Below are 15,891 nucleotides of genomic sequence, written 5' to 3' on the forward strand. Positions count from 1 at the left end.
TCTCTCCTCTGTATGAGTTGTGCAGTTAAAAACTATTTAATAAGACAGTATCTTAACAGCGTTGAACCTAATTTAATAGCATGTGCTTGTAAATATGTTTAATATCTCCTGCTTTAGCATGTGGTGAAGGGAGTGTAGTTACATTATTGGCTAAATGTATCTGGAGGGGTTTTGGCCATATGGTTCTAAATCTGTTTTAATGTAATTATCCATATTAACTAAAAAAATAAAAAATACTCCCTCTGAGTTGATTGACATTCTTCTCAGTAAAGCACCCTTGTTACTGATTAGAGGTGTGGAAATAGTAATTTGTTCTAGCATTTAGAAATTTGATTAGACCTCTGATGAAATGGAGTGCCTACATGCTGTCTAAATATTCTACCTGACACCAGTTGGATCTCATCCAGCATGGAAGAACACTTGAAATGTTGCTTTACTACAATATGTTTTGTGTCTTGAAATCAACTGTGCTGCCTGCATGCAAATACCCACTGGCTGTTCAGCGGGCAGAGTGAACCTTGACCCTCCCTGGAAATCAGCATCAGGATTTGATTATTCCAGTGAGCACTCATTGCCTTACTGCAATAACTAGCTTAGAGCTAGAAAATTAAGGCAACTATTTATGTGGAAGTACCCATACTACTAACTCCATAAACTGGACTTTAGAGTGGCTGCACACATACATTATATGTAGTATGACGTGTATATGAGGTAGAAGCATGCTGTTAAAGTTCACAAGTTGTCACTGGTTTTGTGTAGTAATAAGTTGATAATAGCACACTATAAATGAAAATTTAAAGATAAAGCACCACATTTCTTTCCCCCTTAGGAGCTGGCTTGTTCTGTTCCCTCCAAAGGATGACTGAAACACCCACTGGGTGCCATGGCAGCTGTTCTAGCATCCATGTTTTACATCCTCTTTAACTCAGTTACAGCAGTTTTCACTCAAGAGCACTACTGATAGAAAACTCTGGATTGGGACTCTTTGGTAGCATCCAGCAGTGGAAACTTCCAGTCCTTAGTGGTAGGAAATGCATTAAAACAACACTTTAGGTGCATGATGTTCATTAGTCAGCTCTTCATTTTGACTGGTTAGCTTCTCCCTCTGAAATACAGAAGATAGGCTCTAATGCATCTGAACTAGAATCAGATATAGCCTGTCTTCCTTGTAGTTTTTTTAATTCTGTTTCTCCACCATATTTAATATTTTTACATTTTGCAGTCTCCACAGTTAAACAAAACAGTGCAAGTGCCAAACCAGAAGAACTCCAATTAGTTTATGATGTATTAATGCTTTAGGAGAGTTCAGAAATTTTTTTCATCTTCTGTTCCTTCCAGAAAACCTAAACAAATTGTTCGATTACATTAGTAGTTTAAGTTTTGCATTACTGGGGAAAGAATGGACAAGGCAGTAACATCAGGGTTGATGCAGGTAGAACCTGCTTTGAGATAAGTGACTTCTATTCCAGCAATTTAAAACTTGTTGTCTCGCTTCAATGCTGGTGCTTCACAAGTAGTTAGAAGAAAAGGTGTGTTGGTTGAAAAGGTCAACTGTAAGGTAATTAAAGGCTGAAGGAGTCTGCAGCTGGTGTTGTAGTTCTTCAGGGGAGACAGAGCTTGGTGCTTGTTACACCTGAGCAGAGGACAAGTAGAAAGCAGTCTGCACTGAGGAAGGGTATGCTGGAGCCATCTTTCACACAGGGCTTAGAAATGGGAATGGAGGTGGAAGGTCTCCCTCCATGCCCCTGCTCTTTAGGTCACTTATGCAAAAGGTATTAGATAAAGCTATAGTTACTTGACCTATTTATCCAACAGAAACTTGCAGTACAAGCAGAAGCAGTTTGACTATCCAGTGCTGTTGCTGTTTTGTGTGGGACACTCCTTTAGGTTAAGCTGTGCCTCATGAATACTTACAGGCAGCATCTAGCCATCCAATATGAGTAATTTGTCTTGTTTGAGAAGCTAGGTCTATGGTGTTTGTTCTTGTTTCCCAGAAAAGTTGGAATACCCATTGCATGGTCTAACTTCTGTCTGTACAGAGCTAAGCTGGGTGCAGGTGAAGGCTGTGAATGTGTCTCTTAGGAGCTGGGCTCACTTTGGGTTTGGTGACTTCATTCAGAAAAAGGGCAAGTAGGCTGGAACACAGTGGAGGGTCTCATTAGGCAATGCATGTTAATAGCTCTTCCGTAGCTACAGAAGTCTTTATTCAGGCAGGGTGTAAAATAAGTGGGTTTATTATTTCTGTAGTACTTGCTGGTGATTTTTTTGTAGAGTCATTAAGTCACTAAAATGTAGCCGAAAGTTGTCTTAGTAAGAAGTGTAGGCAGTAATCTGAGGAGATGGTAAATGCCTGTCAGCTCTGAGGTTGGAGGTAAATCTGAAGTTCTGCCAATCTGCTGGCCTGGACAGCTGAAGAGAGCAGGAGTAGCTGATCTGTCTATGGACACAACTCTGTATTTACATTCAATAAATCTTCTGTAACAGTTATGAGTCTTCGTTTTTGAAAATCAGCATCTCTTTTAAGCTCTGTCGGGAAAATACATTTGTACCTTAGGTCTTTGCTGCCACCAGCTCAGCCACATTAAGTCAGTGTGTTTTGAAGATTGTATCTCAGTAATGACTCACTTTGGGCAGATGTAGTTTAAGATGCAAAATGTTCTTTGGGGGGAAAAAAAAAAGGAAAAAAGAAAAAAAAAAAAAAAAAAAAAAAAAAAAAGAAGAATGAGGCAGAAACTGCCTGACTGCAAGTATTGTTATGGTCATTCCAGCAAGTCAGTGGCTTTCGAATGTGCTTCTGAGATGAAATCTTTCCTCTGTCAGTCTCTTGCCCAAACCTCTCCCAGGCTAATCAAACATAAAACAGTTAGCGTGTCAGCTCCTTGCTCATTGTAAAACAGTCTCTAGCCTTTGCAAACAAGACTCCTTGGAGAAATAATTTGCTCTAATTGGTGACTATTTTAGGATTTCCTATCAGGTGAAGAATCAAAAGGGCTCACCTGTGGTTTTCCATCTGTGGCCCTAGCACCTGTAAGATTTCTCTGGACTTCTTTTAAGGAGACTGTGTAAGAAAACTTATTACAGTAATCTCAGAGGCATGGTGCAGATGCCACCTCCTTCTGAAAAATGCTTACAAGTCAACTAATCAAAAAAGGCTTAAACTCGTGGCTTAGACAGCAAGACTCTTGCTCTTGGAAATTGTACCTTTAGGCTAGAGGTAAAGCGTGTTAGTCAGGGAGATTTTATTTTTCGTCTGGCACATTCTTTGTTTGAGTCATCGACCAAAGAAAGATGGCAAAAAAAGGTGCTTCTTTTAAAGCAGGACTCTGCTGCTTTTGGACATCCAAAGGGGCTAGCCCTTTCCAGGCAAAGCTGTGAGAATAGCATCAGCGTTCCTTACATTATTTGAACTGTAACAAAGATGCTCAGTGGTCATCAGTTCTACATGAGCATTTGTCCGAGAAACTTGTGCCAAGGGGGCTTCTCTTTTTTTTTTTTTTTTAAAGGCTTTTCAATGGATTAACTTTAAAATTTTAAGGAACGTTGGCCACAAGTTCTGTTTGCTATAAACTAGAAACCTTATGTCACCCACATGTTTTAATATTTTGATGTTGGTTTGAATTTTAATGTGAACAGCTTAGCTGAGATTCTTCATGGTGAGGTGGCATAGCCAATGTCTGCTTATATTCTCCCAGGTAGACACCATCAATCTAAACAAGCATCATCTGTCCATCAAGTGACTAGGGAGGATACATATTTATATTGTCTTGATGTTTTAACTCTTCAGGGGTTTTTTTCTTCACCTTTTTCAGATCTAAATTGATGTAAATTCTGATGAGGCACATTCAGAAAAGGGGAAAAAAATAACATTTGTTTCCTAAAAACAGTGTTAGTAAATAACTGAAGTGTAATTTACTCAAGATTATGAAGTAAATGATATGATACCACCTGTGTTGAACAGACACTCTAGGAATGTGCTCACCCAGGCACTAAGGATCTCCATAATGTGGGCTGCATCTTTTAGACTGGGATTAGCATAATGCTTGTTTCTACAATAGTCCAGTTTAGCTAAAATGTCTCCTTGTTTGGGTGATGCCAATTCCTATCTCTATTAGAAAATAGATTTAATTTTTTTAATAGTATTTATAGAATCAGTATTCTTGAACCAATCTGCTGCAGATACATAACAGCATTAGAGCAGGTATAGTGGGTCAGATCAAAACTCGGTGTCCTGTCTCTGACAGTGGCCAAGGGAAGGTATCTAAGGAAGAGGACACAAAATGGAGCAAGTTCATCGTGACACTCCCTTGGCACTGTTTCGCAGTCTCCCAAGTATTTGCAACTTGAAAACTTCCTGAGCTGGAGGTGGTTTCTCTGTGTTTAATAACTGTTCCTGCATTTCTCTTCCATGAGCTCGAACAATTCACTTTTAAACACACTCTGACTTCAGGTGTTCGTAGCATCTTACAGCAAGGATTTCCACAGCTTTGTTGCACATTTTGGAAAATGTTAAGTACGTCTGTTTGAGCTTGTCACCTGCTGGTTGGTTCATAATCCTTTTATTGGAGGTGGTAAAAGCATACTATGCATGGACTGTGACAGCCAGGAGGCAATCAGTTAAAATATCTTGACATGCTCATGACAGCAAGCTCAGCAGTTCAGAGTTGCTTTCCACAACACAAGCTACTGTGTTTCACAATCCTATGTGAAAAAGATGATAGAAAGCTAGCTGGGGGGGCTCCAGTACTGAGCTGAGCACATTTCCCTCTTTTATCTGGGTGAGAGGATTTGTTTTTCTGAATTTTGGCAAATTACTGACATGACTCTTAAGATAGTTCATGCACACAGATTTAAAATAACTGCTATGATCATTTTGTACATAAAATGTGTGGGAAAAGCACTTTGAAAACCCATGCTTCTGCCATCTGCTTGACTTTCCTATGTCTCAGAATAGAATTTGGTTTTATATAGTACCTGGTAAGTGAAAGGTGCTTAGGAGCATGTTTCTGTAGCAGCATATTCTGGAACACTATTTATTTGCTCAGTAGTAGTTTTTATCGAGCTGAAAACACTCCAAGGACACAGACTTATCAAGAGGGACTGTTGGCAGGGACACATGGTGAGTTTATTTCTGGAGTGTGAGGCTTCTGTGATTTTTACCTTTTTCTTGAGATGTGAAGAAACACCTGTGATGTGCTCCAAGTAACAAAATGCTCTTGTGCAGCGGGTGTGTTGCTCTTCTGCTAAAATTCAGACTTTCCACTTAAACATCCAGGTTCACTGGTTTTCACCAGTTGGCTGATCTGGGGAGCAGGCAGAGCACATTTTCAGAGAACAGCTACAAGAAGCGGGAGCTGTAACCTGGCAGTGGCACTGCGTGGTGAAATCCGTGATGAAAAGTAGTGGAAGTGCCAGGGAAGCAGGACTGTATGGTCCAAGATCTCATAGCTAGAGGTCAAATGGCTTTTCACATTGGAAAGATCCTCAATCTTTGCCTTCTTGAGTTAAACTCTATGGTGGGTTTCCACACTTTCTAGTAAAGATTTCTCAGTGTTTGGTAGTTAGTAAACATGTAGTGTTTGACAACAGTCACAAACATTGCTTGACTAACACCTCAGCCAGCAAAATACCTTGTGTGGTGGGGACACCAGTGCAACCTTGTTGCTTCTGATAGCCTATCATGAAAGTAGTTGAAGCTGAGAAGGAAACAATTTTAGCAAGCTGGTGCAGAGGTCAGAGCCCAGCTTCCTCCTCTGCAACTGCAGGGGGATAGAGATGCTAATCAGAGGAGGATATTGTTACTATTTTTCCATTAAAGTGCAAAGGTAGGACTCTCTATTTGCTGTGAGCAGATCTCTTTATGGTACTGTTCAGTCTGAACTGTCTTGCTTCATCATTTCAGCTGAAAACTCAGCAGTGGCTGAATTAACGTTTGGCTGGTTTCTCAAGCAGGTTGTGCAGCTCAGCTCCATGTGCCTGCCTGATTTAGGAACGGTTAACCAAGGACTTCTTTAAATCTAGCTTTAAATATTTCTGGAAGAGCAGCAGTTGTGCTAGCAACTGCAGTGCAGACAGTAAAAATCTAAATCTTAATGTTTTAAGGCACACTGTGCCTCAACTGTGTTTCTCCCTGCTCTTTGTCATAATGAATGCAACAGCAGTGCCAAAGAGGAGAGGTAAGAGAATGCAGCCTTGATGCCAGTCCCTGGCTAAACAGTTCTCTCAGTCTGCTTTTATAGTAACCTGCAGTTAAATCCATTTTCTTTCCTATAAACCCTTGGTGATGATGATCTCTGCTGGAATACTGTAGCACTTGAGGATGTTCTAGCATGAATTGCAATGGAGTCTGTTAAAGCTTTTCTTTAAAATTTATTGTTGCAGTATTTTGCTGTGTACTGCTTTTATATTAATCTAATATTTTGAACATTTAGCATCTTTGGAATACTTTTTAAAAAAAAAAAAACCTGAAGCCACTTTCTTCACAGCAGAAGGATGCCATTATGCATTTACAGCGTGGATGAATACCATTCAATTTTGCTTGCTTACAAGGCATGTATTTTCAGACAATACTTCTATTAAAAATTCGGTAGAGCATTCTTGGGAGGCGGTTCTGCCAGAGATACATGAGGAATTTACATAACCCTAGGGGTCTTTCGCGCTCTCTCTTTTTTTTTTTTTTTTTTAAATATCTACCAGTTATGCCTCTCCGATTGGCAGTATGCCCAATAAATCAAATGTGTGTGCATTTACGAATTGAAGTATTTAACCATTCAATTACTGTATTGTAAAGAAGCTGTGCTATCAGTAGCTAATTTAGGTATTAATTCAGGCCTGTCAAAGCAGCTGCTGTTTTATCTGTACCTTCTATCAAACGTTTGTTCTACCTGTTGGCAGTGGTTTGCTGTGTGGATTGAATGGGGAAGTTGATACGGTCTCTCTGTAGGAGGACAGAGACCACATGCATGACCACGGTTGCTGCCCTTGCCCACGCTGAGCATGCAGCCTCCCAAGCACGTGGGACCCCGCTGGCAGAGCAAAACCAGGCTTGGTTAGGTGGGCTGTGCTCAGGCAGGACGAGGCAGCCCTCTGCATGGAAGGCGGTGGATTAAAGGATATGCTGTGCTGCTTCAGAGACTCTTCATTAGCAAGCAGCATTGCTGTCCTGGCTGATGATGAGGCAGATTAACTTGATGCAGTTTTGCCAATTTAGTGGCTAAAGGCTATGTTCCCCAAACTAGATAATACTGGTCTGTCTCAGTACATCAGACTTGGACTAAATCTGAAGGTGGAAATGTGCCAAGGTACAGATGAAACAAGTCCCAGCTTAGGCAACTGAAGTTTTCTGCTGTAACTTTTGCTCTTGATATCTGATGCTGTTGAAACATAGAAGAAGCTCTTCTGCCGTGCTCGTAGGATTTTGAGTCATCTTGACAATCACAAGATCTTCTGTCCTCAGGGCATTTCTTGGGGAGCACACAAACTCCAGTGTTACCACTGGGTGTTCAGTGAGGCAGGAGGTCAAGTTCTCCATGGACTGATGAGGGAAGCTTTGTTTCTCTTCCCCCCCTGCCCCACCCCCTTCTGTTTTTTTTTAGCCATGGATTCCTGTTAGTCTGTAGAGGAAAACCAGGCTTTTCCATGGCACAACTGATCTCATCCTGAGTTAGACATCACCTTTATTTTTCAGTTGTAGCCAGGATCCAGCTGGCTAACTGATTTGTGTGTCCGTGTTTGGTGAGTTGAGTTTCACCCTCTGTATCTGATAAGGATTGGGGCATGGATAAGAACCCACATTTTGAGATTTGGCTTAAATTAAATTGAAGTGATTCTCTAGCAACAAGAAGTAGAAGAAGTAGCTGTTTGTCTCTCATCGTTTTCATGTGTTCATAATCGATGTTTAGGTTTGACTTAATACCTTTAGTTGAGCAAATCTTCTCATTAAGATCTTTCCATTTTTCTGGTCAGGAGCCTCAGCCTTACTTTCTCAGTTAGATGTATTCTGTACTTCAGTTACATCAAGATTAAGTTACAGATGTGTCTTTTACTTGATATATTCAGGTCTATTCTGACAAAAATGCAAAGCACAGTTTGGGCTTCTTAAATAAAAAAGTGTTTTGCAGCATACCTGTTACTCTGACATTTGACTTGCAGTCCTTACCTGTCTGCTCCCACTTGCAGTTGAAGGTTGGTTTTGGTTAATAGAAATTATCTCCAGGACATGGAAAGTGATAAGACAGAAGTAGGACTAATAAGGATGTAGATGTAGGCTTTTTTTATGAAAAAGGAGGTAGGGTTTTCTGCCAGTAACTACGTGTTCACTCTCGAGTTTTTCTCCCATAGGTTGGGTGTACCGGCTATCTGTCAAAGACCGAGGAACTGCTGTTGGTTGGACTTCTGCTGCCTGGCCATCCATCTTGGGTTGGGTAGAAATTGCTGCCCTTTGGTTTCTAATTAGTGTGGATTGTATTCTTAATAGCTGGTGGAGGGATGGGAACTTGGGATAGGCTTCCTTTTATTGTGTGAAATCCGAAAGGGCTGTAACCTGTTACCAAAGCAAAAGCTCCCCATCAATTGTACTGCACTGGCTCTCTTCCCAGCTCCTTGCACCACTTCATCAGCTGTTAGGCACAAAGATGCCAAATTCTTAATGTTAAAAGTGACTGTTTTAAGTATTTTGAAATGCTATTCCATAAAAAAGATTTCCTACTGTTTGACTTCCTCTGCTAATTTTCATCTTTATTGCTTAGTTTGCATTTTTGGAGTTGCACAGTCTGTTAAGAGGAAGAAACTGTTGCAAAATCACTTGAAATACCCTTAACAAATGGCTGTAAGCTAGGACTTTTATTTTGTGAACTCTTAACATTTTGACATTGTTTGTTCTGAACATCTCTGTTATTGCTTCTGGAGATATGTCCTGGGTTTAATTATAGGAATGGGTCAGTCTTAAAGAAGAGTTCTGCACTGTCAGCAAATAAAGTGTTGTTCATCATTCAACTTACATATTTTCTCTTTTTCTTTCTCTGTGGAAATGGTTTTGAAAAACAGGACACCAAGGTTTACCCTTCTAACGTGTATCCAAATTTTTGAAGTTGCAACACAAAGGATTTGCAGATATATTCTGAAGCTATAAAGCTCCTGATTTTACTACATTTGATGCTATAAACAGATTTTTTTCTTTAAAAACTGATGCATCAATAAATGTTTGTCAATAAATTTCAATTCACAGCTTTGAATGTGCTTTTCTGTTGTTGTCAATCAGAACCTCCCAGGAGTACTGACATGTGAAGGCAAGTAAGATGTGACTATTTAGTTTTCCTTTTAGTCAGTAAGACTATATGTAGCTTTAAATATTATATTAATCCTCTATAAATTTATTAAAAGTATTAAAGTTTCCACCTAAAATGAATTGGATGCGTCCTAAACTTCTGCCACATTTCTAAACTGTTCTTCCTCTGACAAAGTCAGGTGGATAAATTAAAATGCACCTTGGCATACGTAGAAATAAAAATCCCTCCCACATCCTAAGGAATGGTTTGAATAATAATAGAAGCTAAGACACAATCAGTGTTCAGATAGCTTTTTTTTTTTTTTTTTTTTTTTGCATGCTTTCTCCTGTCTTCAGTAAGGATAGAATGAGCAGATGGTCCAGTATGACTGCAAAATTGTGTTAGAGCAATTGACTGTGATCAGAGCAAGTGGAGGTAGACCCTGCTCCAGGATCCAAGAACTGAAAGTGGAAATGTGTTCAGTCAGTGACAGTGGGAGTAGAAGAAACCAGTTTGTAAGTAGGGTTTTAACCACCAGCAGCCAATAATACTGCCTGTACCATGTGAAGTAAAATGCAAGGCAGTTGTGTCTGTCAGACTGAAAACCAAAAGTGGGCTCTGCAGCATCAAGTCTGTGAGATTGAACTGGTGTATTTTGATTTTGAAGAACTGCAAGATAAATCTGAGACTGGGACAAAATCGATCATTTTAGGGAGATTCAACCCTAGATAGGGAGGGCTAAACCCAGTTCTCAACTCCCACCCAGGTGTCCCAATGAGGGACTGGTCTCAGATTATTGCCGCAGATGATAGTGTGTATTATAAAGAGATAGACTGCTGAATTTAAATAACAAAGATCCTTAGAAATGCTGGATGGTAGCAAAATTGCTTTAGATTATAATGTAAGAAAAGGTGTAATAAATAAGAAATTACATACTCATCACCCCCCAGAAAAACCCTTGTGCTTTTTTTAGGAGAAAGAGTTTGTTCCTTAGGAGAGCTAATTTTGGGATGCCTTTAGCATTTATATTTGATCTAGTGCTGTTTATTATCCTCATGTCTTTATAGTGGTGGCAGTTTTTGTCAGAGTGGAGGCACTGAGCCCCTTCGTGGGTGTTTCCCGGCTGTTTGCACTGCTCTCAGAATTTGCAGGGATATGAGTGGCAGCGTTGCGACAGCTCACAAAATGTCTTCTTGAGGTGCAAAATGTTTCTTCCCAGTGATTTTTTTTTTTTCCCTCCCCAGTCACAGCATGACCACCTTGATGAATTAGCTTTTATGCGCCGTGTGTGTGAGAAGCCCCCGTATACCCATGTCAGTGCAACCACTTGCTTCTTGCCTGTGCTTTCTGCGTTCGTGTGTATTCAAAAGTACTTCCTAAACCAGCTGTTCGATCAGCCCCACCAGCTAGCGACTCCATTCTCAAATAAAACAGCTTCCTTTTACGGCTTGCTAAAAATAGCCATTTCTTTAAAGCCTGAGGACGTGGTGACTCGTGATAGCAAAGAGGAAGAAGGGTTATTTCTTTTGCTTTAGCTTTGGGAAGAAAGCTGCTGTGCTGTCCCAGCGCTGGCCAGACCTGTGCTTGCTCCTGCCTGGGCATCACGGCTGAGTTACCAGCCAAGTGGCTCCAGCATCCCTTTCTTTGCTGCTGCAGCCCAGCAACTATTTGAGATGCAGGTGCCGTGTCCTAGTGCCCGCGGCCTCTTGGCTTTGTAGAGAAGGTGCGTGGTCACTGCTACAACTGAAAATAAACCCATGAGATGGCAAGTCGCAGCTTTTGGCTCTGAGGGGTTTGGGCAGAGCTCACCCAAGGATGAAGGTGTTTCTTGCAAATTATAGACATGCAAATGGGAGATGGTTCCACTTTGTCACTGTTAAAATTCCTGATATTTAGCTCCCAACACCACTGCAAGTGCAACTTAAGGACAGAAAGCAAGTTGCAGATAAAGCTTGCTCAGATGTGATTTTTCATGAATTCCTGCAGCAGCTCTCCCGTGGTCTGCAGAGGTCTCGGTCTGACACCACGCTGTGCTACTGCAAAACCTGCTTCTAGGCTCTAGCTTGCAGTAGCCCCTCTCCCAGTAACCCGCCCAGGCTGTTTTCTCTGCTTATCTTTGAAGATCTTCATCATATTTTTCCTTTTGAAGAAATGCCCCCCAAAAAGGCACTAGTCTTATTGTAAATGGAATTGGTTGCGAAGCTTTTAAGATAACTTATTCATACTCCGGCAATGCATTTCTGGAGGAATGTGAAGCAGAAAATGGCTGGTATATGTGCATACGGCATTTCAGTTGCTGAGCAACCTATTTCTTGCTACAGCCACTTAGCATAAGAATCCAATTTCAAATAAGATATTTGGGACCCTGGCTGACTTAGCAAAGAACAGGAAAACAAACCCACTTTCTCAGGAATCAGGAACTTTCACTGTAAAGGACCATATATCTGCAATATTGCTTTCTAATTCCCATACATAGTTTTTCATATTTGAGTTCTTGGGTAGACCTTAATTCACTGCTCTAGATAAAGCGTGCTCAGAAGCAGTGGTTCTTATCTACAGCTCAACAAAGCCAACATTATCTTTCTTAATGCTTGTAAACTTCCCATGTTTTTATTAATGGCATCCTGAGAACTTGTGCAACTAGATGATGTTTGCTCCTTTTCTTCTGACAAGCTTGTTTTAACCAGTTTTAATAAAATAAAAGCTTTGGTGTGAAAGCAAAATAATCTTTCATGTTGATGGAAGAGTATACACTTCTAATATAGAAAAAAAACAGCTCCCTGGAAGCATGCGGTGATTAGACTCTCCAGCTTGAATTCCCACGTTTGGGGTTTTTGGTTTTTGTTCTTCTTTTGGTTGTTTGTTTTTTCCAGGGTTGTGTCTTTTAGAACTGCCACCAGCCAAAAGGAGCTGCGTTTTGTCCTTTTTGTAGTCTATTTAACACACCTCATTTTTCTTGTCTGACTGTCTTCTTGGCTTTCTGTCATCATTCACAGGAATTAATTGGAGATACTCGCCTACGTTCATACACCCAAGTACTGTTTCCTCCTTTCCTTCTCAGCAGTAGCTTATTTGCAGGGTCAAAGGAGTAACAGCAGTCACAGTGAACAGGGAAACAGGGGAATGGAGCCCAGATCCTGCTCGAAGAAGTGTATGCATTTTTTTGCCCTGATCTGGCCTCAAGGACCAGCTTTGCAGAGCCTGAAGAAGCAGGGTATAGGTCAGAGAGCAAGATGGAGAAGGCAGTGGTTCAGCTCTGGTTTAGACCTGTGCTCCAGCGAGAGCAGCTTGCAGCTATCCAAGTTGTGTCTCTCACGCAAGCTGCTTCCTCTGGATTATTCAGTATGAAGTGAGAGTTTTAAACTCTAATATCCAGATAACCTTCATAAAACAAGTAAAATGCAACCTTAATAATAATCTTGGAAAGCATTTCTTGTTTTGATGTTGGCAGAAAGGACTGGCTGCTAGCAAGATTATCTATTTAAAGCTAGAAGATGCCTTCCTGTGCCTTGTGTAGCTGTGTGAAAAAGGGGTTGTGTGCACAGATACCCAGTTTCCCTGCACCCTTTCTTCTTACTTTAGACTGAGTAAATTTGATTCATAAGTATTTCACAGGATTTTGAGGCTGTGACAGCAGGCAGCAGTTGCACTAAGTTGTCTCCTGACTGCTGGACTTCACACAGTAGATCTAGCTTATTTCTGAATCTTTTAGCAGCTAATTATTCCAAAATCACAAATTTAATTGTCCTGTGAGAGTTTGCTTTGGAACATCTTTCCTGAATAATCACTGCTGGTTTTTGCATGTTTTTTCATAATCTGATTTAGAAAGGACAGGATGTTTTTAAGGAGCAGGACAATAGTTACGCAGCTCCAGTGGCTTAATTTTCCTGTATGGAACTCAGTAGCACGGTCCTTCTGGGACCGGCGCTGTTGTTCATGCACATGGTAGTTAAGCTTGAGCCCCCCTGGTAGAGGAATTTAAGTGTCATTTGTTATGGGAAACCTTGGAGTTTTACGTTAGGGGCACAAAATACTTCATATGCAAATCCAGTACTGCTGTTGATGGATAACTTACTAAGAGTCACCAATGCTGCAGTGCAATGAGGGGCTTGAGAAAGTGTGCAGCCATGGTTTCCAGATAGGTGGAGTATAACCATAAAGAGGAAAAGAAGAAAAGACAAGAAGCAACTGCTTTAAAATACTGCAGGGAAAATTCAGGTTAAGTATTAGGAAAACTTTGTAACAATCCGAGGAGTTAGTCACTGATATAAATGACCCAGGGACACAGAGGAACCTCCAGGAAGGTCTTTAAGAGGAGGTTGGACCAGCGTTGGTCAGAAATGACATGGGCAGTGCTAGTCCTGCCCCTGGTGAACCAGAGGAGCAGGCAGCCAACCCAGGGTCCCCTTTACACCTCTGGCTGCCAGTGGCCATGCTGTGAAAGCCTCCACAGTTTATCTTAGTTCAATTCTTATCCCTAATAAATCAAAAAAGTTCTCTGGCTCTTGTTACGCTATCAGCTTGTTCTGTACTAAATATATCATTCTCAAAGGGTGTTTCATGACTTCTAGCTAGGGCTTGTACTGTGTGTGGTGTTCTCCTCTGCTCTGTGCTTTTCATGCCAATATTTGGCACACAAAGTGCTTACACTCTTCTCAACACTGAGGATCTCATTAGATGCTGATATTGAAGAAAACAGCGTCTTGCTTATAATTTCCTGAGTGTGGCTTTTTTTTCCCACCACTTTCCAAACTCATTCAATCCAGTAAATGGCTAATTTTGGCATCATGCCAAATGTTTTATTGCTGCTGTGTATCTTCAAGTCTGTCTATAAACCAATTGGGATTCGATTTTTGGTTTTTTTCTGTCTTATTCCTTGCCAAAACTGGTGCCATTCGTTTGTGCAAAGTACAGGGGATGCAAAGCTGATGTAACCAACATGGTGTGGTGGCTTCATCTCCTCAGTGGGCTGTAAAACGCCCAGGTGGCATTGGGAGGAGAACCGAATCCAGGCCTTGAAGATCTCGTCTTGCGAGATAAAGCCAGTTAATATGTTATTCCTGACGCTGATCAAATTATGTGATTGTTTTGCAGGAAAAAAGAGTACAAGTCTCCCCGCCATTGACAAGAGGACCAAGTGCCTTTATACCAGAGAACGAAGTAAGTTTACGGTTAGGTGGGCTGGGCGGGTGGTAGCTTTTAAAATGGAAATACTGAAGGACAGTTTTATGATCCCGCTTGTCCCATGATACCTGGATGAGCTCCTTTGTGAGCAAAAGCGATGATTTCTCTGGAGCAGGCTCCAGTGGATAAGAACCACCTTGCCCTTTCACATAGGTGATGATGTTTGACATCTTTTCAGTCACCAGCACTCGCGGAGAGAGCTGTTTGTGCCAAATCTGCTCTTCTTGTGGGGGATGATCACTTATTACTCTTAATGCCAGGCCTAAGGGGAGACCTATCCAGTAGTGCAGTGGTATGATTATAGAGCTCTCAGACCAGTGTCTGACCTTCGGTTTGAGAGAACCTGAAAATATGACTAACTCTTTAGACTGTAACTGTGGCTTTTGAGAGAATTTATGGTTGAAAGGTATGGTTTGACTTCAAACTCAAGATTTCTGCCCATGATTTAATGTTCATCTTAAGCCTTGATTTGCAGCTTTCTGGAGTAAGTAAAAACTTTGCTATGATGGTGTTCTCCTGTGATCTCAATCTTCACAGAGTATTATTTATTGATGAGTTAATTATTTAGGATGGCTTACTATAAAACCAGGACCTTTTTTTGTTTTATTTTGAGTAGTTGCTAAAGGCAGGTAATTCACATGCTAGAAGGGCCAAAAAGACATTTTGAAAGATGAGCTAGCTGCTGTTCTCTGAGTCTCTCTCCATTTATACACCAGCAAGGTTTGAATTTAAAGACAGAGTCTAAAGCCTTGCAACAAGAAAACATAAGGAAGGAAAAAGGGAGAGAGGTCAAAAAGAGTCTTTTAGACTTGGGAAGAGGGGAGCAGAATGAGTTCCACCCAACCAAACTTGTGAAGAGGACTTCATTTTTGTATGAAATATGAGATGAAGTTGAGATGCCAAACTTTGTAATGACTTAATTTTTCTCATAAAGTCAGTAATTGTATAAAAAGTAGAAAAATAAATATCATTAAAATTATAACATATTTTGAGATAATTGTCAATTAATTTATTTCACAGCTGATACACCTGGTAAAGGTGCTAGCAAAGGGTGCAGGAGGAATCACTGTGTAGCTCTCAGACAGGAGTAACCCCAGCAGTTACCCAGTACAAGCAGGGAACCTTCACCTGTATGAATAAAACAGCTGTGCAGTGTCACAAACAAATGTTAAGGACTACCTTTTTCCCCTGTTCCTTGGCATGAAATAATACAGTGAATAGGAAGGATGTAGTTAGATAAGTAACACACTGAATGTCTCACAGATCTTGATAATAACACTGCTCATGTCAAAGCCTGCTTTATTGTTGTAATGGAAGGAATATGGACAGAGCAATAACAACTTAGTTGTAAAGTTTCCTGTTAAAGTGCCGTAAGGATTTACAAGCAGAATAAAAAAAAACATGTTTGTGGATCCATGGATGGTATTAAATCAGGAGGAAGTAC

At 40.7% G+C, this 15,891-nt stretch overlaps 1 protein-coding gene across 3 annotated transcripts in view; it reads left to right on the plus strand.

Annotated features, from left to right (window-relative positions):
* SESN3 (sestrin 3) overlaps positions 1 to 15,891 on the plus strand; it is a 44,290-nt gene that overhangs the window by 9,129 nt on the left and 19,270 nt on the right. For all 3 annotated transcript variants that reach the window (XR_012622126.1, XM_074816227.1, XM_074816228.1), the window contains exon 2: positions 14,358 to 14,423. Coding sequence is in view for 2 of the 3 variants with exons in the window: in XM_074816227.1 (XP_074672328.1) it covers positions 14,358 to 14,423 (66 nt within the window). In the remaining variant the exon portion in view is untranslated. The remainder of the gene's footprint in view (positions 1 to 14,357; positions 14,424 to 15,891) is intronic.

This window comes from Strix aluco, chromosome 2 (assembly GCF_031877795.1).
Source record: "Strix aluco isolate bStrAlu1 chromosome 2, bStrAlu1.hap1, whole genome shotgun sequence".
In the NCBI taxonomy this organism is placed as follows: Eukaryota; Metazoa; Chordata; class Aves; order Strigiformes; family Strigidae; genus Strix; species Strix aluco.